We start from the raw sequence: 24,966 nt of genomic DNA on the forward strand, positions 1-24,966 counted from the left end.
CAAGTCAATAAAATGGCCTCCAAAGTGACAAAAACAAGTGTGTGTGTTAGTGTGTTAGTGTGTGTGTGTGTGTTTGTGCAGGCACATGTGCGTGTGTGTATGTGTGTGCGTGCTGCGCGGATGGTGGGGGGAGTGAGGCAGAACAGTCACATGCACAACAGAATGTCAAGGAATATCTCCCCCTTGCTTCTCTCTCCCACTCTCTCTCCCACTCTCTCTCTCCCTCCCTCTCTCTCTCTCTTTTCTACTTGACTCCATCCCTCCTCATCTATCTCCTCCAGTCTGCCGCTCTCTTCTCCCCTCTCTCTGCTCCTCTTTTTTCATCTCAACTTGAACTGTTCGTGCATTTATTTTTTCAACATATGCGTACAGCTATCCTTCTTTCTCTCTGGCTCTCCCTCTCTCTCTCTCTCTCTCTCTTTCTGTGTCCCCCCCCTCTCTCTCTGTTTTTTTGCTCCTCTTCTTGCCACCTGTTAGTTAGTCTCCCTCTCCTCGCCGCACTGGAATCCCCTCTTTTTTTATGAGGAGTTTCACACTTGCGCTATCAGTGGGGTAAGTCATCCTTTTGGTCCTTTTTTATGCAGACAGGTTCAAAATGTACATGTTGTCATCTACATTTATGTTTCCTTTTATTTTTTTCTGCATTAAAAACACTAAAAATCATTCTACTCTGTCATTATGTTTTCATTTTCCTTTTTTTTAAATGTAAAAAACTAATGCAGCAAGACTTAGTGACGCGACAGATTGGTCCTGCATCATTTTCACACAGCAGGCAGGTGCAACATGTGTCTTCCTACCCGCTTCTTCACTTTTTCTTTCACACCTTCAAACATACGTAAGAGGCGCACACTCACACACACTGAAGTTAACTCATACCCAGCTGTCTGAAAATAACTTGGCTCTAATTGACAAGTGCTCACTGTCACTGCACCTTGCTATAAATGATGCGCTGACTGTCAAACCCTAATGAGTAGCTACAGTGTGTCGCAACTGTACTATACCATCTGCCTGTCAGCCGTCAGCTTGTTATTTAAAGGTGAACAGAGACCGCCACAGGGGCCCCATTGTATGTAGGACACAAGAGAAGAAGAAAAAGAGGAGGACCAGCCCAGAGGGAGGAAGAGGGAAAGATCCTCTTATACTTGGGCTACAGGTGGAATTGTGGTGGTCTTGAATGACTGAAGGAACAGTAATGACTGGAAAGAAGAGGGGGGCCAAGAAGAAGAGGTGGATTAGAAGGTGGAGAGGAGGGGGTTTGAGGGAGGGGCGTCCATGCTGTGATGTGACTCTAATTTGAAGTGAAGGAGCAAAAAAAAAAGAGGAGGAGGAGGAGGGGAGGATTAATGTTGCACAAAGATATTCCTTGTTGCTGGTTTCTGGTGGCTTTATTCCTAGTTTTCTCCAGAGCTATAAACCAATGTAACTGATATATATGCACATTCAGGGAAACCATGTTATAGTATCGTATGTGGTTGCATAACTAACAGCCATGGGGCTACTGTACATTGTAGCTGCTCTGGACAAGTTGGACTAATGGAATTATGCAAAGTCTTTCTGCCATGTGCTCCGAGGCTTAGAGTCGTGCAGAAGCTTTAACGCGCGGAAATCTGCAAAGTGTGAGGTGAAAGCTGCACCTCATTATTGTGTGAGCGTGTATTGTCACTCTTGTCAGCAACAAGCGGATGATGAAAAGAGAAGATGAGAGAGAGATTCCAGCTGGCATCATGAGGGCGATCAATCATGATCTCCCTGTGAGCTTCTGCTTCCCCGCAAGCTGCGAGCCTACGGGCCTCCGGGCTGTACGTGCACAGCCTGGAGGCTGCTGCTGCTGCTGCTGCTGGTTCTGGTTCTGGGTGGTGCTTGTGGTTCTCCAGTTTATGGCCACATCTGCCAGGACTGGGAGGCGACTGACTATGCACATTATATCAGCAGATGCAGGCTTACAAGCCTGCTAAGCTACTGTGCATGTAGAGAGATGAATAAATGATCTGAAGGAAATGTATCCGTGAATGTATTGTAATATTGTGTGTGTGTGTGTGTGTGTGTGTGTGTGTGTGTGTGTGTGTGTGTGTGTGTGGATGTGCACGCGCTTTGAGGGATTATATTTCTCATAAGAACAATCATTATTATCTACTCACCAAAGTTTATTCATCTTTAATTAATTCTTGCCACATTTGTCTTCATCAAAGGGAGTTTCATTAACTTGTTTTCACCTTCTGCCTATTATTTTATCTTCAACTTCACATTATGTAGGCTACTTCAGTGGGGGGCTGCACTGTTTTTTATTGTCATGCCAGACTATAATGATGTAGTAGCTGTGATAAGCAATTTTTTTTTAACTGTCGTTTAAACTTGACTTACAGTGTCTCTTCCTGACGTGTTATCTCCACAAAGCTTAATTGGATAGTGATGAACTCTGACCTCCTCAGAAGTCATTAAATGTGCTATTGTAGTCCTTAGTGGCGTTGTTGCTTCAAAAGAAAATATGTCAATCATGTTCCATGCCAAGGCCAGTGGTCTGTCAGAGTCCTTTCAGCCGGATGAGTCGAGGAAGTTTGCTTGCTGGCAGACAGCTGCTGCATATGAAGTTTGTTTCATCTGCAGCCAACAGAAAGCTGGATGAGCTGTGTGGTGTGTTTCGATCACTGCTGTGCTCACAGTATAAAGAGACCGGACCACACATGACAAACGACTCTCGTCTCCTGTAATTCTACTGAAGGTCAACAGTCAGAGGCAGCAATTTCAGAGCCACTTTAAGCCCCGGTTGGTTATACCTGATGACTCAGGTGTCTGAAATCTGAATTTTTTTTACTGGTTTGGACCACACGTCTATACATAAACCATGGGGTAGGGGAATTTCAAGGTTCTGAAGACAAGTTTGGGAATTTATTCTCAGAGAAGATTAACTCAACACCTGCACTCTGAAAATATTTAAAGTCAACAACTTTATAAAATTGGTTCTAGCCCAGGGATGGGCAACTTTGGTCAATGCATGGGCCACATTCAATTAATTCTCTCTGCCAAAGGGCCAAATTGTAGTATACAAAAACGATCAATTATGAATCAATTATAAAAAAAATCAATTATGTCTCAAATTTAACTCAACATATGCCAGTGATCAAATATTATTATGGACATATTTCTGGTTTTCATGATTTCATTGCAGATTTTGTCACATTTTCTTCATGTTTCCAATTCATTGACATGTAAAAATTGACCTCAGGGCCACATTGAGAGTTGATGAGGGCCGCATGTGGCCCCCGGGCCGCCAGCTGCCCACCCCTGTTCTAGCCTAATGTTTCAGTTGCCGTTTAAGCACTTGAGGTTAGCGTTAGCTAGCATGCTATTGTTGACAGACATTAAAGATGTAATTGATGACAGTTTAAATCTTACCTCGAGCTCTCACTGAAGAACAGACAATCCATGTTGTCCACATCTCCTCAGCCATTTCTTCACCCAAACATGTTTTTTATGTTTTTTTCTCTCTGCACAAAGAATTAAAATTGCAAATTTAACCGCTGGCTCCATTGTTTACGTGACGTCACGTGAGGTGGTGCGCTCCTCCGCCGGCCACAGTAATCTTAATAGAATACTGTCGTGGGATGTGCTGTTATTTTCATATCCTGAAGGTCACTTTATCCTGGTTTCTTTAGAACCAAATCGCAAAGCCACTTTTTATGCTTGTATATATGTCTCTGTCAACTAATGCACAGTGTATGTTGTTGCTGGTCGTTAGTTGTTGTTTGGTTTGTGCTTGTTGTTGCGGTTATATATAAATGTGTGTGTGTGTACCAGCAATCTGCCAAGAGACTACAGATGGCTACAATCTGATATTTACATGTTTATGTTCATTAATGTGCATAGTCCCTATTTTAAATGAAGAAATTAAAAAAATAATAAAAGCTGAAAAAAATCCCTATAGCACACTGTTCTAATCAACACAAACCCGAAGTTCCTCATAGGAGCTTCAACTTAGCTTGGCCTAGTTTAGTTCAGGGTACGCTTGAACATAAAGGTTAGTTAAGGGAAAGCTAAACTAAACTAGTGTAAACTCAGCGGAAACATTTTCCTGGTTCTATTGAAATAACACAAATAACATTACAAAATTGTAAAACAGTTTGGGACTATTGCTCATTTAGCGTAGTAACTTTGTGAATTATAGGAGGGTAGTCTTGACAGATATCACGAGATATCAATCAGCTCCTACTTTCAGCAAGAGAGAAAAACAATGTTCTCTCATGGGTGCATGTTAAAGGTCATCCATTTCTGTGCAACTGAATTACATTATTGAAAAAAAATAATGTTCTTGACTTTTAACTCGTATTTTCTTTCTATAGTCAACAGAAAAAAAAAAAACATGTACTCTTCCAAAGTATTTCTTGAACCTCTCTCTGTGAGTCTTCATTTTTGATTTATTTTTTTTAAACTTCACAGACATTCACCTAACAGACAACACAGAGAAAGTGCAAATATCACAGTGCAAATATTCACTTCTCAGTTTCAATCGATGATTGAGAGAGCAGAAGGTAGTCCAAGGGGGGATTTGCTCAGTATTGAGGACAAAACGCCCCCTCAAGGGCTGCTGTCTTTAGAAAAACAAAAGCTGTGAGATATTTGTAATCCACCCCCCTCGTTTTTATTTCAGGAAGAGAGCAGACACATCAGCCTTGTGGTCAACTCCACTCCCTGCTACCACAACTTTATATAATCACCAGGACTCTTCACTGCTTCCGATTTGCTGAAGAGCCTGTGAAGACTTCATCCTGTAATTACTTGTCTGTCTGTGGAGGATTGTTAAGCACTTTAGATAACATGTGTGCCTCGTAGGCTCACACACTGCAATTTTATCAGGAATGATTAGAATTGGGGGAGACCCCTTTTGTCTATTATCCTTTTTCCTTCTCAATAGGCTGGATTTTAATCAGTTGTATTCAATTGAAATGCAAATTTGAGCACATCCTCTGCTGTATTTGTCAGCTGATGAGTAATGTCTTTCTTTTAAAGAGATCTAATTATGTTCAAGAAGATTTCAGTTTGAGATAAGTGTTTCCTAACAAGTTTTGCTTCTCATGCAGCAAATGAGAAACTTCTATTTTGTGTGATGATATCTTGGAGAAGGCAAGACACACAAAAATACCTTATTTATCTACAGTCATCTTATTAAGCCCTCCCTGCTAGACTTGGATTATCAAAGGGGAAATTGAGAAAAACCGCCCATATCTGAGGATCAATGTCTTAGCTCTGGCTTCGGCTGGATGAATTCAAATATATTTATCGCTGTATTCTCTAAAAGTGATATGATTTGACTTTGCTAACTCTTCCATCATTCTTTCTTGCTCCTCCTGTAGCCCCATGACTGTGCGAAAAGGAAAACCTTTAGCCATCTCCATCCAGGAGAACATGGCCATCGATGTGTGTCCGGGCCCCATCCGCCCCATCCGTCAAATCTCTGCCTACTTTCCTCGCCTTTCCCCCACTTCCTCCTTCACCGAGCCACTTTCGCCCAATCACAAGGCAGCCCCCACTTCCCTCAGCCCTGGTGGCACGGGTCAAGGTGGAGGGGCTGCCGGGGGAGGAGGAGGGAGCAGCAGCCTGCTGTCACCACTGTTACCAGGAGCTGGTGGTGGAGGGGGGTCGCTGTCAGCCATGAGCAGCATGGACACCTCCATCGAGATCGACAGCTGTGACAGCGATGATAGCAGTGAGTCACCTGGAAATAATGATCTGGTTTCACTACAGCTGCCTGAGACAGACAATAAAACTAACTCTACATAGGTGTGGCATCAGGAGAAAAGGTCTGAAATGCCTTAAAGAAATCAAATTGAGCCCTTTGGAGTCATTGCCTCTTGTTCTCCCTGCAGTGGTAATAATTCAAATATTTAGATCCAGATACAATCCCTGTTGTTTTGGGAATCAAAGAAATATTGAGAACAAATCTAATCATTTTTTAATGTGCGCCCAAATCTGACCCCCCCTGACTCACACATAGAACATCATAAAAGAAGACCTATTATACTCTTCCTTATTTTAAAACATACATGTCATGTTAAAATGATCGATATCCACACTAAACCATGGGCAAAGTTTCAAATCATGAGTTTCACATGTGTGGGCGTATTCTTCTGACTTCTTTTCTGGCTTCTCTGAACATCTTGTTTCAAGAGTTTCGCGTGAGTCCAACGAGTCTGGTCACAACCTGGCACCACGCTCTACGTCATATACGGATAAGGACGCTTCCTTATGTCTCCACCCTGTATTTCAGCACATTTTTTTAAAGCTTGCAGATACAGACAAAACGTTGCAATACCACTGGAAATCATGGGGGCAGTGACGGACAGTGTAGCCAGACCAGCAAAACACAATGAAGAAGAATACTTTGGAAATACAGTAGTGGAACTTTATGAGGAAAGATTTTGAGAGTTGGTTAGGAACAGCAAACACATGATGTTACCCTGCCTGGGCACAGGGAAAGACAAGCACAACAGAACATCTGGGCAGAGATTAGACAGGAACTGAATGTCAGCAGCGAAGGATATACGCAGGTCTTTGCAAGAATGCGCCCTCTAGTCCACCACAACTTAAGGGTTCACGTGGGTTTAAAGGTTTTGACAGTTATATATATAGTTTTTATTGTGAGTATCTATTTTCATTCATAAAGAGAGCATAAATAAGACATGGAAATAGCCCATCCTCTGGCAAGTTCAAGAAAACACCAAACCCACAAGGCTTTCAGAGAACTGACCAAAAAGAAAGAGGGCATTTAGGGAGGGGGGATGAAATAAGGGTTTTAAAATGTGCTAGTTAGAGATATGCCGGAGTATATGGAGGGTTTTTTTTTTTTTGCTTTAAATCTTGCAAAGCTACTCTATGTGGTTCCCAGAGTGACATTATGAAAGTTGAAAATGATAATAATATGTCTACTTTAATACCAAGCTCTTAAGTCAGCTTCCCAGTTAAACACTTCTCCCATGAGGCTAAGACAGCTTTTTCTTTTTTAGTTTGAGCAAAAAATGACAACCAGGGTAACTTTCACGAGACACAGTTCATTCACTGAGATGAAAACAGAAATTGAATTGAACAAATCAGCCCAAGGTCTACCTTTGCCATGGTTACTCTATCCAGCTAAGTGATTCAATATTAGACTGATACCTGAAGAAAAATGTGTATTTCTGTTTAAAACAGCACATGATCTACAATTATGGTTGTAGCTGAAACCATTTTTTTTTTTTTTTTACAGGTCTTTGACTTTTGGAGAAATAAAAGGAAATAAGAGCCAGCATATCATTTTAAAATGACAACCACTATAATTAGAATATAAGAATATATATTAGAATTAGAACTTGCGTATAGGTTAGTGAACAGACTTATTGCTCTCTTGCCAGGAGGTGTAGGAAATTTCCCTTTCTCTGTCCAGAAGCTCCATATAACATTTCTAAAGCTAATTTAACCACTCATTAATTTAAATGCCCCTTTGAGACTATACAGAGGGTTATTCAGTGTACTACTACTTCGTCAGAAATGGTCGCCCACTGTGGTGTTAGCTGGATTAGGTAGCTTTACATGTGCAGGTTGTGTTGTTTCCGGGTTATGTTACGCTAAATGATGCTGCTGAATGTAGCTACTTGTTTACACAGATGAAAGATCAATCTACTCCACTCACCCACAGGAAGAAATTGACCAACAGTATCCTCTAAAATGATTAATGTGTTTTTTAAAGTGTCTTAATGACCAAGGCGAGGCGAGACAGGATATTTAAATCACATCATGGCTTCTTTCTCTGCTCAAAAGCAATAACATTGATAACATTTGATCAACTCTCTTCCAGCCTCGTTGGGGACGTTACAGTTTGACCTACTGTATGAGAGAGCCACCAGCTCACTACACTGCACAGTCCTGAGAGCAAAGGTAAATACTGCCCTCTGAAAACTCCTTTTGAGCAGCTAGTTTGACTTGTACTAAGCTGACAGTTCTACTTAAAACAGGTCAGGTTTGTATGATATTGGTACGTTCAAAAAAGCTGTTTAACTTTTATTTCATCCTAAATGTGTATGATTAAATTGATTGTGAGGTTGAAATTATTACCATGAAACATCTTGGCAATGATTGTACTTTGTGTTTAAAGATTATTACCAATTGATAATATATTAAACAAGGACTGTGCACATGGTAGATGGCAGCTTTATACCTGCTACTTCAACATGTTAGCATTGTCCATCTGAGCATGTAAGTATGCTAATATTTACATTTAGGCCTATACCTTAAAGCCATTAGAAACCCAAATGCATAATAGTTTATAATGCATATTCATACAATACATTTCAGTTCAATAATAGCAAGCATAAAAACGTTTTGTAAATAAGTTTACATTTAAATATTCTCCATTAATTCTCTGTAAACTGTATTAGGCCTTATTAATGTCATGAGTGGTGTATTAATACTACTGTAACTATCTCCAAACCATTCATAGGAATAATGTTATGGCAGCTATTAGGCTATTTACGCCTAACAGCATCATCCACAAGTGAATATAAATGACTGGTGAGGATTAATGTCAGCAAGTGTCAACCCAGTTGTCCCTTTTCACTAGCTTGGGCTTAGTGTGAGCTGTTTATGATATTTTTGATGGTGGGTGTTTAGTGCTGTCAGGTACTGTAGAGTTTGGTTGTGCAACAGTATGATACTGGCTAATGCTATATTTAGCATTTAGGTTCAAGCTATAAAATATAGCATCTCAGCTGACTTTGCATGCACATGCTACCTGCTAAATGTGATTGAATGTGGAATGTATCATTCAGTGACCAGTTGAAATATTAATATGCATATTCTTGCCTGTATCCCCATCGTCAGATCACACACCAATAATACGCCCCTGTGGGATATTGTGCAAATGTAAAAGGCAAAGTGATGGGGGTTTGTTGTTATGGCGTTGTGGTGGAATCTCAATGTAAAAAGGGCTTCAGACACCTCAATCAAATTGTTAAGGGCTGCAAAATTCTGATTGTCACATATTATGTTAGGAGCCAGGGAGATGTCAATCCAAAACTGATCTACCTGAGAAATGGTCTAAACAGCTATTTTCCTAAGAGCTATCATTATTTATTTTCACTCAGATTTTGTTGTATAAAACTCTGATATAAATATTCAATTGAACTATGTGCTTTGACTTCAGCTTCAAAGAGCAGCTTGGCTGGCACCAGAATCTCTGTCCTATTTCTAGTTACTTTGAATAAATAGCAGCAAAAACTGATGTAAATGCATAGTCTAGTTGTTTGGGGGGGGAAATACGCTTGGTGTACTCACAGGTCAAAGGGACCTGCACATGGGGAATTACTGTGACAGTATCAATATGAAAAATTAATTGCTTTTGTCGTGCACCTGTTGGTACTGCAGGTAACGTTTGCATAAAAAAATGTCTCCATCTGAGGTTTCTTGTCACATATCCTGTCTGCAGCTCCTCAATTCTGCAGTCTTTAGCAGAAACAGCTCAACTGATTTTCATTTCATTTATTTAAGACAGAGACCTTGCACATGATTTTAGTAGCATTATGCAGTGTTAATATCATTTTTTAGTATTAAGTGTACCTCTTCTCTACATGATCCTCACTGGTCAACTGTCTGTCAAATGAATAGCCCTCCACCTCCTCTGTGGAGCTCTGTGGGTTAGATTCAATTTGTCATTGAACCTTTCACCTCTTACTCGGGGTGAGGTTTCACAATTCATTACTGGTGCTGTCAGTTGTGTTCCCCACCAATTATTACACAACCCTCCCTTAAATCTTCCCTTTCTGTCTCTATTAGGGTCTGAAGCCGATGGATTTTAACGGTTTGGCTGATCCTTACGTCAAGCTGCACCTGCTTCCAGGAGCCTGCAAGGTCTTGTTTTGATATCAGATCACAGTTTTGTTCCTGTTTTGTTCTTTGCAAATCAAAACGTGATTTTTGTATCTTGGACCCCAGCACTTTTTTGAGTGCAGATTTTATTTATTAGCTGTGATTCTGAAGCTCCATGATGAAAATGCAACAGCACAGCAGTAAATCTGATAAAGATGAAATAACCTTGCAGCCAGGAGACAAAATGGTTTTCTTCAGAGGTTGTTTATGGTTAACACCTCTAAAAAAAAAAAAGGCTTTTAGTAAAATGGCTGTTTTCCTTTTTGCTTTGACTCACAGGCCAATAAGCTGAAAACCAAGACAGTACGCAACACGCTGAACCCCGTTTGGAACGAGACGCTCACCTACTGTGGAATTACTGAGGAAGACATGTACCGCAAAACACTCCGGTAAATGTTTGATTTAGAGGCTTTCCTGCTATTTCTGGCTCCTTCTCTGCACTTTTTTCTGATCTGTCAAGCCCATCAGAAAGCCCGCTATCGTTCACAAAGGAATTCTTATCGTGCATCTCAATCTCAAGAGTGTTGTCGCACCCAGTTTAAAAGCCTTTATCTTTCTCTGGTTTCAGTGTGATCCCTCTCTTCTTCCATCACCACTGATCCTTTGACCCTCCTTTGTCACCTCCCCCCCCCTTGTCGTCCGCATCTCCTCTATCCACTAAGATCAGAAAAGATCTCCCCTCTCATCTCCAAAACCATCCCTCTCCATTTGTCTTTCCTTCTGTCCTCCCCCGCTGCCTTCTTCTCCCTCCAAGTTACACTGACAGATTGAGGTCAGACTAAGCACCGTGGGGTGTTTTAATTTCATTGACCCACTCCAGAGGTGACGAAAGCTGCGAATTGTCGCTGCCTGTGACTAAAACTTTGCCGATGCACACATGAGAATGGGACTTAAATAGGATTGACGGGGCGATCTCTCGAGGGAAATTAGACAAACTGGCCCTACAATCGGCTGACAACACGGTGTTTACTTGGAAGAGGCGTTTAAAAATCAGGAGACAAAAAGTTTAACCTGCTATAACATGCAAACATGTTGACATCGCCAGAAACTGTCTTAGATGTCCACGCACGTAGATCTTATTTTAGATTTGTACGGTGGACGTCTGGACAATAATTGCACTGGCATCAAAAAAAAAAAAAATACTCTGAAACTGCTTAGTAACATACTTATTAGTCAAATGTCCGACAATAACACTTTAAACAGGTAATGGTTTGTCAAATTGAATAACATTTATCAGCCTGCTGCTCCATCATTATGTAATCTTTTTGGTATAATGAGAAATGTGTGCTGCCATTAACATGCACCTCATACTGTGTACCTGCTGAATTGCATCAGTCACATTGTAATAACGAGTCTGTGCATCATTCTTCATGTAGGCCTTTTGTACTTTCACTTCAACCCCAAGCGCTTTTGATCACAGATGTGCTTTACTCATACATCTATCCCACCATCTTTCACATCTCATCTCCCTCATTCCCTCAGCTCCTTCTTTCTATTCTATTCTTCTTTCTTGTAGTATCATTCTTTCATATTTTCATTAGAGAGTCAAAGAGTTCAGGTCTGCTTTTTGCACATTGGCTCCTAGATCAGAAATGACCTCTGGCGATGTCAACCCATATCTGCTCTCCCTCAGGTTATTGGCCTCTTGCACATTCTACATTTCTGTAATGCTGTGTTTAATAGCAAAGACACATACGTGTGACATACTGATGTTCCACTTCTGCCTATAGAAATGCACATTTGCATGCATAAATGACTCTTCACACACACTCACATTTGAATAAATTCATGCATTTTTTATCTCCCCCTCTCACCCACCTCACTCCATCCTTGGCTCGGTGGCTTTTGATTTCGGCTTCTCTCTATCTCCTTCATTCCTCTCTGCTGCTTCCACCCACTTATGCGATTTGTTGACATAACGGCAGGTGTAAAAGTTTGCCAGGCCCATAAATATGGATTGACTTAACCTTGCATGATGAACTTCCACACTGTCTAACTTCCCAGTGGAGGGAAAATGGTAATTGTTTGAGCAATGTGTGTATACAGATGCTGGATCTATTTGTGTGTGATTTCTCAGGTCAGGTGTATGTTGACGATATCCTTCCCTCATTATAATGTAGCCGACATTCAGAATAATGGAATGGGTCATAATATTTGTCATAAATTACAATATGTTATCTTTGTGACGTCTTTTAACCCCTGTTCCTGCTTCCCTCATTTCCCCGTGGGTCTCTCGTTTTTCCTCCCTCCTCTGTCTCTCACTCCCAGGGTGTCCGTGTGCGACGAAGACAAGCTGACACATAATGAGTTCATCGGGGAGTCGCGGGTGGCCCTGCGCCGCTTGAAGCCTGACCAGACCAAACACTATAACATCTGTCTGGAGCATCCACCTCCTGTGAGAAAATGAGAAAGAAAGACGACATGGGAGGATAGGAAAGTGGGAGATAAAAGGGAAGGGAAGAGGAAAATGAGAGTTTATGAGGGAGATGGATGACTAGAGGGTGCAGTTGTATTCAATATGATGAGGCTGTCTGACTCATATCCTCATCTATTAACGTAGAGAAGCGATAGGAGGAAAGACGCAAAGCGAGGCTGGAACAAGGTGAACGAAAAAGGCGGGAAATTGTTTACAGGCCAACAGGGAGCCATTAAAATGTCGATATTCTGTAGACATATCAATCAACTACAATAATGACCACACACCTGGGTCTGAGAGAAAATAAAACACCATTGTGCCCGTACAATCACTGCAGCAAAGCCTTCATGAAAGCATCTCAACACAATCTACCCAAATTCAAAAGATTCTTCCCTTTGTTTGATACTGAAGACTCTCGCTCCGTTGGAAAATCTTTGATTTGGTAATAATAATAATAATAATAAAGTTTGATATCATTGAAATTCTTCAATGAAGTTTGGTCCGTACTTTCTTCATCTGTTTTTGACTTTACTGTCAAATCAATCATAACATGTACTCAGCAATTTTATCACCCGTTAGTCGACATATAAATCAATTATTTACAAAGGGCAAATTGTGGATGTGCAGCTAATCCCTAAAGATCAGGACTCTGTAGACCGGTCGAGATCTTCCTCATCAACTGTCCACAAACTGCTGCTGCAAAGTTTAAAGCAAACTCTAATAATTATTGAGAGCAAACTGAAACAAACAGCCCCAGGCTTTGTCTCCCTAAAGGACAGTGGTGTCCACATGCTTTTGGCCGAATAATATACTTTGAATTTAGCCTATATCAGCCCAGATTAATGTCCCACTGACATAATGGAGATGACTTTGGCCTGGAAATTACAATTCTTACATAAACAGAGAAGTGGGGTTTCTATTCTTACAGTCCACAAGTGCTTTTCTGTGCAGGCTAAATGTCAGCATTGGAAAAGGGTAAATAGAAAGTGGGAGAATAAAGGAAGAGGAGAAAGAGCGAGAGGAGGGGGGCCGTCAATAGACAGAGGGAGCAAGTGAGGGAGATGAGAAACAAATGGATTAAAAAATGAAAGAGGTGCATAGCGGGGTGTATGTGTGTGAAAAGGGGCAGGAGGGTGGTATGTTTTTGTTCTCCGTGTGTTGGTTCTAGATTGCCTCTCTGAGGCTGGTGGCCACTGTGCGATCAAACGCTGAAGCATCTCTGTCATCCTGCGAGCCAGATGCCATGTCAGGCCTGCCATTTTTAAAGTGGATTCACCCTCCATCCAATACTTCTAACCCTCTCTATTCCTTTTTTTTTGTTATGGAGCCTGTTTGTACAGCTTTTCTGTCAGACACATCCATTCATTTTTAATATTCCTCTTTGCTTTCTGTCCTCTCTCCCTCCAGCTGCCCTCACCTACAGCCATGAGCACAGCGCTGAGAGGAATCTCCTGCTACCTGAGAGAGGTGAGCTCATGACTTCTTTTGTTCAACATGATACCCTCCTGTCTGTCTGTCTGTCTGTCTGTCTGTCTGTCTGTCTGTCTGTCTGACGGGAAAAGTCTGAGTTTGGTCACTTAACCCAATATTAAAGTACACAATGGTTACACAAAGTAAAACTAACTTCTAAAAGTAGAATAAGGCGTCAAAAGTTAAATTCTCCATCATGTTTAATTATGACTTTAAAGAGCATCAGATTTAAATGTTCAAATTTAGCTCATGCTGAAACAGGAAGCCAGTTAGTCATTCATTTGCGTCAATAATTGACTGATTCTTGATTATTGATCAATCATTTAATTTACTTCTAAAGCTTGGTCCATGTGAGACTTTTTCACTTTGCTGTATTAACATTATAGTAAAAAGATTGATGGATTTATTTGGAAGTACAACGGCCTGGCACGCTCCAGATTCTCTATCAATTGAGTTGTCAGTAGCTCATTAATCCAGAAGGTATGATAATGATTAATGCCCTATATTTATACCACTATACAGCCGAGAACACAGCAGTACATCTTGACTACATTAGCGCTTCCTACCCTGAGCGTGTCATTAAGGAAAATGGTCGCAGTGTGAATATGATAAATTAGAAGCAGAGCTGAGGGGCGACATTGAATCCAGGTCTTAGTAACACATCTATGAATCAGTCAGACCTTTGTTGGAGCTGGGACATGTAGTGTGTTGTACTCTTGCTGTGTGAGACTTAGCACAACAGTCACACGTGGAGATGAATCATGAAGTCAATGAACTGAATTAGTAATTTCAGCAGGCCTATCGCAGCAGACACTGTCTGCCATTTTGGCTCACAGGGAGATTAATCCACTCTAATACACAGCTGTCTTGTTCTATCTGTATGCAGTCTGGTTCATTATGACTTACTTCAATCTGAAATTGGCTCTGTTTTATTTTTGTATTCTCTTTTTCATTTGTCACTTGATCAACAGTTTCAAAGCATTTTTTTTGTAAAACTGAATAAAAGAGACAAACATAAAAACACACAAATACTGTCAATATAGTTTGTGTAGCATAAAACCAGGAGAGTTAAAGCACAACTGGATCACTTTAGAGGAATCTATAAGTGTTCATTAACCCAATTTATCCGTTCCTGTATTGATCAAATAGGACCATCATGTGTCTCAGGGTTACATTTGCCCATCACAAAGACTCCATGCATGATGTAATCATTCCTCAAGGGACAGTCGAGTGTCTCGTTGTCTTTTTAACGTTACGCTGTATACTTTATCGACGTTTAGGAATTGACTGCATTTAGTTTGTAGTCTGTTTATAATTAACTGGACCGAATAAGGCTGTAGCAGCACCAAGTGTGTTTGTGTGTGAATACATCTACTACTGTTGAAGTGTAACGGAAGAATTGTGTGTTTAAAAAGAAAAAGATGAATCATGCATGAATTCTAGTTATAGAGGGAATACTTGCAAACACGCTGGTCTTAATAACATCAATAAGCATCAATAACGTTATCAGGCCAATCCTCTTATCACAGTTTTGGTAAATTAATAAAAAAAGGGCCAAACCAGAGAGTAGGCGAGAATCTGTTAAGATAACAGGAGTAACACAGATGCCTCTGTGTTTCCCACCATATCCCAGGTTGGTTAATGTGCCTCGGCTGTTCTTTAGCCTTGCCTTCCCACCCACAAATGTATCTGTTTCCCATCCGTCTGTCACTGCATGTGTGCGCGCGCGCGTGTGTGTGTGTGTGTGTGTGTGTGTGTGTTTGTATAGCTCCACACTGACGCATGTTTATTTCCGCCTCCCTAATGAGTTGCTCTCTATCGATCTGTGAAGGTCTGAGCTGTTTCATTACCACATACCTGCTGCAAATTATCCCCATTAATTGAAAGGTTTTAAAGTCAGCTACTCAGTCACGGCAGATGGAGGACTGGCTGTTGGCACAAATGATGATTTCCCAAAGAGAAACAGAAAAGGGGGAGGAGGGGAAAGAGAGAATTAGAAAAAGGAAAGGGGCAAGCTGTTGAGACAATTAGTGAAAAGAAAAGGAGAAGAGTGAGATATTGATGGCCCTGTGTCCACCACTTGCCTGGAGATAAGACTTAATGAGAGATGAAATGATAGGAGAGCAAGGAGAGAGATTTTGTGAAAAATGCACTCGAGGAGTGATGGAACTCATTTTAAATTTAAAAGACATTTCAGAGTGATGGAACTCATTTTAAATTTAAAAGACATTTCAGAGTGATGGAACTCATTTTAAATTTAAAAGACATTTCAACAGGCAATAGAAAAAGCTTCTCTGGAGAAAGATCAAACACACGTTGAAAAAGAAGAACCTGAAGTGATGAGAATCCAGAAATAGCAAACATGCGTCTTTCCTATAAATAACATAACTGTATGCTGTCGGCCGCAAGGGTGAGTCACGGTCCTGTGAGAACATCATCCTCCCCTTCCTCAACCTCTGATGCTGCTTCCTCGCTCTCTTTCATCTGTCACTTTAGATCTGCGCTGTTGAGCCGCTTGTTGTCAAATGATCCTGCGACAGCTTGATGTTGTCCAAGGAAAAACACTCCAGCCAGTGCAATAACATGACTCTGAGGTTGGTCCGAGACAGGTCTCTGCTGTCAGATCGACTGCACTCCTTCTTATTGAGAAGGTAGTCGGAGTTTGTTGAGCTCAAATGAATGTAGGTGAATGTTGGTGAGCTCCTGAGCTTTGTCTGCTCCTGAGAGAAGAATAGGTGAACCAAATCACAGCAGAGGACTCGAAGGTCATTTTAAATCAACACCACGACAAATAAAAGGTGGAATAAACATAAAATGTATATACTTTAAAGTAGTTTGATAGTTTGATAGATACTTATCTGCCCAGGTATGGCCAGTCGTAGTAAATGAGTTACAGTTTTAGATAATGGTCATTAATGAGTCATTGTGATGCCTTCATGACTCCTCTGTACTTGTATACTTTAAAAAGTTATGCTTCCTGATCAGAGACAAGCAGTCTAGTGTCAGTTGTTTGTGGGGGGGGGGGTATGACCTAGTAATCGTACTGCAAAAGGATGCCTGTACTTATTTATATGCATTTATTCCCATATATTTAGTTTATTTGCAAGTTCGACAGTGTGCGGGAGCTAACCTTTAAGTTTTGATGGACTCATTGCACAAATCTTCTTACACTTTCAATTTTAATGAAATTAAATTAAAGCAATAATGGTGAGTGAAACCCCGGTTCACAATCTTTACATTTTCATGACTTCATGACAGAGAAAAAGAATTCACAGCATTATGGACCTGAGCAGGTTCAGAGACGCAAGACTTTTTCTATTAAATCAATGTTCTCACTGTAGTTTGTGTTGACCTTTTTTCCGTTTATTGATTTTCTTTTTTTCAATTTTATTTGAAGTTAAAATAATTGAAGTTTGAGCGTCTCCTCAGTGTTCATTTTAGGTTAGTTTTGCTTTACACAGAAACAGCCAGTAGAAATGACCTTCAGATGGCACTTTTTTACTTTTATACTGAGAGCATTTCGGGACTTGTGTTTGTTCACTTCTTCTCCAGTTAATAAGTTTTAGCAGTACTCATTTTTTTACATTTCCTTGTCTGCTTGGAGAAAAAATGTCTTTGGCCAACTTTGTTTTTTGGCCAGTAAACAATGAAGTCAGGCACACATTGAATCTTGGATTGGTCCTGGGTCTCAGATTTGTCAGTAACCTGTGTTTATTCTGACTGGGTTTTAAATACATGGTGGAAATTGGCTAGAATCATGTTTTTGCTTCAGGCCTGCACAGATCTGTGTTTAAGCATGCGTGTTGTCACTGGTAGCACTACTAGATGTTCTGCAAGAGTTAGCAATCATTGCTTTGATTTCTGCTGCAGGAAGCTCTGATCTGAATTTCAACGGTTTATTTTTACTGCAGCTTTAAACCTGCCTCCATTGATTTGTGGCCTCAGTAAACACAACATTGATGCATTATCACCTCATTCAGAGGGTATGGTGAGCTTGCAAGCCATGAGCTTTGCTAATTTACACATTGGACAGACGTAGAGCGAGTATTTATTTGAAGTTGTGTCTCAGTCAACAAGTCCAATATTCACTCAGCTTTTAAACCCTGTTTTACTCTTAACCAAATCTGGAAGAAAAATCAGAATATGAGTCTGCTTAAAAATTCTCTTTGATCACCGGCAAGTGTGCCAACTTTGTCTGTTTGTTGTTGTGGTGCTGACCAGATTGGGACCAGTGGGGTTATTCGTGCCTTTTCCTCTGAAACAGCTTCCTTCAGTAGCTGGACACAACGCTGAAAAGAGAGTGAAGAAAACAGGGGAGATGTTGGCGAAAAAAAACAAAACAGGGAGCTGAAAGTCACTAAACTGCTCTGCATATTTAAGCCACTAGTACAATAAAAATATAAATTACTACAGCTTCAAAGGAAAACTCAAACTTTGTCGCCTTTTTTATAAACAGGTCACATCACGACGCTTCTGATGCTTCAGAGGCCTCCTGTTTAAGCCTTCACCTTAACTTGCAACTTGCAACATTTTTCCTGTTGATTCTTTCCATTTCAATCTCTTTTATCGGCTCTTTACTCTCAGTGGGAGACCGAACAGCATCGAAGTCTGGAGGAGAGAGGCCGCCTGCTGCTCTGTCTGCAGTTCCTCCCTCCGTCCGCCGCTGATGACGACGTCAAGGGCGAAGCCAAGGAGAGGGCTCGTGGAGGGCTGTGTGTGGGTGTCAAACGCTGCGCCCACCTGGCAGCCATGGACGTCAATGGCTTCTCGGACCCCTATGTTAAAACGTAAGAATGACATCAAACCACTGACATGGGATTAAATTGCCGGGTGAACAGATTGCCACGTTTACTGCTGCTTCAATCTTTTTTTTGTTATATATTGTAAAGGCAATATTTTTCAAACATACAAAGGTTAAAGATCAGGTCTGTAGTTTTCAAAGTTTTCTATTCACAGAAAACAAAAGTCTGTTTTAGTCCGTCTCAGTTTCACATCCTTACTTATGGAGGGGGAAGCATAGCGCCTGCTTGATCTTACTGAATGTGTAAATCTATAAAAACACATCAAGAAATCTGAGCACAGACTTTTCCTCAAGCGGCTGGGAACTGTAGTTCTTTGGTTTGTTTTTTGTTGCAAACTAGTCAAACAGGTAGGAATACTTTCACTTTATTGGGGACTATTTCTTCTGTGGATGAATACAAATTCAGATTCAGATTCAGATGACTTTATTTATCCCAGAAGGGCAATTCAGTTCCACAGCCCACCGAGGCTCATTACTTCAAATGGCTTGGTAGACTGATAGCTAAAGAATAATAAGTTATATCAGGCACAGAACATGTTTTTCCTTGCATGAAAACTAATAATTGTGGTTTATTTTAGCAATTGAACTCAACACAAGCACACATCCTGACTCAGTTAAAATAATCATCTTCGACTGATGGATTGTCTTTTCAGGACATTATCCTCACAACAATTTACACATGACCATTTCAAAAGCAATCTCCATCTCCACCTTCAAACCCGCGCTCGGTTTTAAATGGCTGTTTTCTTACACTGACCCTGTGAACCATCGTTTGTCGCCACTCACAGGTGACAGACGCCACCAGTTCACCTCTGGTAAAATAATGGTGACAAACGTGGGCTGTTTGTTTTATAAGGCATCATGAAATATAGCACTCGTTCACATTATAACGCTGTGTGTGCGTTATTGATAGCCTTCAATAAACACCTTCAAAACAGAAAGGCATGATCTAATGTTATGGGCAGACTGTATCATGGGGGGGGTTGGTGTCATGGAGGTCCCTCCGAGTTGCATTACTCACTGATGAAAGAAAAGCAATACTGAGGGTGTCAGTGTGTGTGTTGGTGTCTCGGCCAAGGAGGGCAGGAAGGTTGAGTCATGAATCCTAACAGAAACTGGACAAATGAGCCATAAAGTCCTGCTCTTCCTCACTCAGTGTTCTCCTGATGGCTGCTTCAGGATTTGATGCTTTTTCTTGCGCGAGTAAAACCAAACACGCGCACACAGACCTTCAGTACACACTAATCCCCTTTCCCTTCTCCCGTCATGCCTCAAACTCAGGTTTTATCCCTCCGTCATTACACCCACCCAGCCTTTGCTCACACATCCCTCACACATCGAGCACCTTGTTTCATTTCACATGCGTACATGCACCTCTGCCCTTTGGCGGGAGTTTTTTTTTTCTCCCAGATGCTTTGTTGTGTCTGTGAGCGTGTGGGAACATACGCTGTGCGAGCCGTGGGTGGTGGGTGGAAAGCAAATGTGAATAGAGATTTCGCCACGCTCCTTCCAGCTGGCTTAAAAATATCCTGAGAATTTAATGACACCCTGCGAAGGCATGCTGGGCTGCTTCAATCTGTGCTGTGCTGCTGAAGGTTTTACTGATCAGTCCTCATGCTGTGTTCTTGTTTCTACACACACATCTTCCCTCGTTAGTAAACCTTTGTTTGGATAGTTCAGTCATTTGGGAACTACAATAAATTTGTTCACTTTATTTTCAGGCAAACAAGAAAATGGACACTGTGTTAGGCGATGAGGGGAGTATCAATACAATTAAACCCAGGGAACAAAAGTAGGAACTAAATATTAGCTAAGTTAAAAACTGATTTATTAACAAACTTCAGACAAATGTTCAAAACAAAAGAGAAACCAATCTGCTTTAAATAAAAAGTCAGAAACTAACAATCAAAATACTAACAATAAGGCCTCAATCAAAACACACTCCTTCCACTGAAGGCTCACACTACAGTTTCTCAATGTCAAAGACAAATGACCCACTGGCACCTCTCCTGCTTCCTCTCCTGCTTCCTCTCCTGCTTCCTCTCCTGCTTCCTCTCCTACCTCCTCTCCTGCTTCCTCTCCTGCTCTTTATACCTCAGCCCCTGATTGCTAAGTTGCCACAGGTGTAGCTGGGAGCTCTGAGGCTGAGAAGCAACAACTGGGGATCACAAGAGAGAGCGGAAGAAAACACAAACACACACAACAAAACACGTTATGTCTGTACGGATAACATGAAGGTAAAGCAGCAGCTAGGTAGATTAGCTAGTTAGCATAGCTTAGCATAAAAACTGCGGCGCAGTTCTCCAAAAGTAATCAGATCGGATTTATGCTTTTGGATAGTGGATTACCAAATTTGGATCAAACCAGAATAAACCTTAATTCAACCAGGGGAGAACAGCTTAAGCCTGACTCTGTTAATGACTCTGACTCTGCGGGTTAATGTGTTCACCTTTTCTCCGAGTCAAGTCTATTCTAACGGAGCTAACCAGCGGCTGGCTTTAGCTTTACATTGACCATACAAACATCTCACTAAGCAGTATAGCAATAAGGGTATCGAAGGGTTGGTAATATTCAGTTTTAGCCAATATCAAGTATGCTGTTATTTCCCAGCTCATTTTGGCCTATTTGCCGTTTCCAATTCTGAAATATGCACATATATTTCCATCTTAATGCAGTCACCTTAAAGTGGAATTAGCATAAAGCCTAATCTTGTGGCGGTCCAGAGAAAGAAGCATACAAGAAGTACAATGCTTTTCAAACTCTACACACAGTCACTGAACAAGAAAACTACTTCTACTTTGGTTACATGTGAAACAAAATGCCATCGTTTTTTCATTGAACAATTTGAAAGGGGGCATATTGCCACCTAGTGTTCAGTGGTGTGTATGGACTTAGATTAGATCAACTGAATTGCTGATGGCTCCTGTCTCCAGACGGAGTACTCCATTTGAAAGTCCTCATTTTTGTGTATTACTGAGCATATTTCCCCCAAATATCAAACTATTCCTTGAATCACAAACTTTCTACTACAATTTTACAATTCACTTAGCGGACGCTTTTATCCAAAGCGACGTACATCAGAGACACTTTCTCTGAGTCACCTGTTAGTAAAGAAATCATGGTGAATTATTAGAAACAAATGACGTTAAAAAAAACATAATTGATCCCTCAGGATAGTAATTCCTGAGGGAACATATTGATTTTCTACATGCATGAACTTACAGTGACCTTTATATTCTCCTCTTCTGGGTTTTCACTCACCATTAGTGCGTTCATGTGAATGGTCATTTGTGGGTGTCACTTTCCTCCTCTTCTTCAGGTACCTCAAGCCAGATGTTCATAAGAAATCAAAGCACAAAACGGCGGTCATCAAAAAGACTCTCAACCCAGAGTTTAATGAGGTAGACTTGCATGTTTGTGCATGACAGCTCATTTATACTCCCACAGTCCTCGGAGACACTGCATGCAAAGTTTCTGCAACCTATTTGTAAGATGGCCAATTACTTTGTGAATATTTTTATCCGCTGCCTCGTTAGTGCAGAGGTTTATAGGCAAAGAGCAACATGTGAGTTGGATATGACACTTTGACCTTTGCATCCTTTCCCTCCTTTATTTTTCTCTCTCAGGAGTTTTTCTACGAAATCACCTTCTCAGAGTTAGCCAGCAAGACCCTGGAGGTCACGGTGTGGGACTACGACCTCGGAAAGTCCAACGACTTCATAGGTGAGAGGTCACACGCAGCTAAGGGCTGCCCTGATAGTGCTTTTGTGATTACTGATAAATAGACTGGCTGTTCAATGAGCCGTTGAATAATGTTGTACCCATCGCAGATGTTAGCTGTCATCTGATCAGTCTGCTGGAGTGAAATTGTTAGGATTGGATGCAAGGAAAGGATGGTTTTGACATTTGGAAGTATAATTGTACCATGGTATAACTTTAGTTTTTCTATAACTTTATGTATTAACAAATCCTGTGTTTGTCCGTCTCTGTCCATGGCCAGCTTCTTTTTACAGAAGGTGTTCATTTTTATCAGACTCCAAAAGTAGTTTCATTTTTTAAGAAATCATTGACTCCTTCAACACGTTGTCTGTAGAAATGAAACTTCAAATACAATTAACAAACAGAACTAACCTATTTCTGTTCATATGATTGTGTAATTAACACTTTTTGGTCATAAACCTATATCCAGTTTGAACTCGTTAAAACTGAATCTCTTCATTTGGGCACAGTTTTAATCACCAAAGTTTAATTAAAAAATACAATATTGAATTTAGTGAAAAAAGTTGGTTATGCACGCGGATTAATGACATGGTGATGATCATTCCCTTTGAAGTGTTATCTAAAAACACATTTTGAAATGACAGTTTTGATATTGTTATAAAATGATGACAACATTTCTTCTCTTTTGGTTTCACTTCTCTATTTATTTATGTATTGAAGTAATTACTACACAATTGGAGGGAAAGAAAAAAACAAAATGTGCTAAATCTGAAACTTGAAAAAGCTGGGGTTGTTCTTATTTGTTGATTTCAATTGTATTTTTTTTTTGGGGGGGGGGGCTTTTTATACCTTTATTGTAGAGATAGGATAGTGGATAGAGTTGGAAATCAGAGAGAGAAAGAGTGGGGATTGACATGCGGGAAAGGCACTACAGGTCAGATCTAAATCTGGACCGCCCACTTTGAAGACTATAGCCTCCGTTCATGGGGCGCGCGCACTAGCCATTCGTCCACGGGCCCCCCAATTTCAATTATATTTTTCACCGTTAAACTGTGACATAAATTCTCCGGTTAATAAAAATTCATTCTTAGACTTCACTGTGTAATCAAGCTCCCCTGCTGTGCCTCAGGTGATGCCTGAATACAAGTCACGCTCTCTTACTTTCCAGGTACTTTACCAGCCTCTATGAAGGTCATCAGTGTCTGTCCCACAGCGTGGAAATGTCAAACCCCTTCTCCCCTCGAGGAAATAAATACCGACAATTAGGCCACTTTTTTTTAACATGCTCTCTCCCCTCACCTCACACTTACTTCCTGTGCGGTCTCTGCTCTGGTCAGGTGGTGTGTCCTTTGGGTGTCACTCACAGGGAGAGACTCTGCAGCACTGGATAGACTGTCTGAAGAACAAGGGCAAGAAGGTGGAGCGCTGGCACACGCTCACCAATGAACTGCCCGGATCGAGCCTGCAGGAGTGAACTGATCCTTCCTCACTGCGCTCTGACACCGGAGAGGCGGCTAAAGACTCAGGATGAGGGACAATTCATCGCATGCTCTGAGGAATATTCTGCATGACTATGATGAGGAATCACATCCATCTTACTTTGTGTCATAAATGAGATCATAATTCATAACACAATGCGCCCAAAGGGGTCACAGTCAAGCATCAATACCGCAATCTTGGATTTGAATAGAGTTGATGCAAATGTGGGAAAGCGTCGTCAGCGTAAAACTAACAGTGTGAGAATTTTCATAATCATATTCATAGAGATCCATGTCTCTTTTGTTCATTTTTTTGGTAATCAAAATGCTCGTCTGTGCGGCTACAAACTGGTCAGATCTCAATCAACAGGAAAAAATTGAAAACGTGCAGAAATGTAATGAGGAATTTAAAATATTCTGCCTGTTATTTTCATTCCAATTCATCCACCGTCCCCCGTTGCACACACCTCTCCTTTGCAATAATGTTTTGCTGAATGCTTCCGAAGATTTCCAAGTGGTCTTAATGATGCCACAGAGTTTGTATCTGAGATTGATCCGATCGCCACTTGATGGTGTGCAGACAGCACAGCCCAATAATAGAGTTGGCTCTTCCATGTTGTTGTTGTTTTTGCATGTTTTGATGTCGATGGTTCAAGCTATAAGACAAAGATGTGCTGCAGGAGGAAATCACTGTTCCCCAATCCTCCCGAGGAAGAGATTTTTAATTACATGGAAGGGTTACCACTTGTTAGTGTTGTTCACAGTTGTTTCTCATGTCAACTCTAATAAACAGTGTCAGTCTCTCTTAGTGACACGCTGATGTTGACATGTGTTTGCTTCTTAATCCCTGGTGTATATGGAACAGTACAGAGATGTAATTAACAGGAAGGTTTTAGAGCAGAGAGATGGATATTGGGGACAGCCATGCATTGTAATAAAGTCATCATCCTCTGTTGAATATCTAAATTACTAATATGTACTGAATGGTGTGTAGAGCACAGTGTTGTGTGATGACTCTCCATGCTGAAGGTTGTATCTGTGCTGGGTCTCATGTTCTCAAAGAGACATGCCAAAAACACTAACAGTGTTTACATGTAAATATATCTATTGTGTTTGCTTTGGATGTTTGTCTTTTGGAACTTCAGGTGTGCATGACTGTTTGATTTTTTTCATAAAATATTCATTTTGAA

At 40.9% G+C, this 24,966-nt stretch overlaps 1 protein-coding gene across 2 annotated transcripts; it reads left to right on the forward strand.

The window, feature by feature from the left end:
• The first annotated feature begins 230 nt into the window (after positions 1 to 230).
• LOC132955658 (double C2-like domain-containing protein alpha) lies at positions 231 to 24,966 on the forward strand. 2 transcript variants are annotated; one of them, XM_061028596.1, is made up of 11 exons: positions 231 to 552; positions 5,349 to 5,701; positions 7,826 to 7,905; positions 9,799 to 9,873; positions 10,171 to 10,280; positions 12,160 to 12,286; positions 13,715 to 13,774; positions 18,362 to 18,564; positions 21,898 to 21,979; positions 22,205 to 22,301; positions 23,636 to 24,966. In XM_061028596.1, exons 1-11 carry the CDS (start codon positions 521 to 523, stop codon positions 23,770 to 23,772), a joined length of 1,356 nt encoding a protein of 451 aa, XP_060884579.1. In that variant the 5' UTR covers positions 231 to 520; the 3' UTR covers positions 23,773 to 24,966. The 2 variants fall into 2 exon arrangements, with proteins under 2 accessions (XP_060884579.1, XP_060884580.1); XM_061028597.1 differs by lacking the exon at positions 231 to 552 and adding an exon at positions 4,637 to 4,765.

This window comes from Labrus mixtus, chromosome 21, assembly GCF_963584025.1.
Source record: "Labrus mixtus chromosome 21, fLabMix1.1, whole genome shotgun sequence".
Classification (NCBI taxonomy): Eukaryota; Metazoa; Chordata; class Actinopteri; order Labriformes; family Labridae; genus Labrus; species Labrus mixtus.

What these genes read in the sequence shown, in the direction of transcription:
- LOC132955658 (XM_061028596.1), top strand. Translation starts at nt 521, where the DNA reads ATGAGGAGTTTCACACTTGCGCTATCAGTGGG. An exon ending in CTGTGACAGCGATGATAGCA is followed by an intron (nt 5,702 to 7,825) that starts GTGAGTCACCTG and finishes ACTCTCTTCCAG; the next exon opens with CCTCGTTGGGGACGTTACAG. An exon ending in GCACAGTCCTGAGAGCAAAG is followed by an intron (nt 7,906 to 9,798) that starts GTAAATACTGCC and finishes TGTCTCTATTAG; the next exon opens with GGTCTGAAGCCGATGGATTT.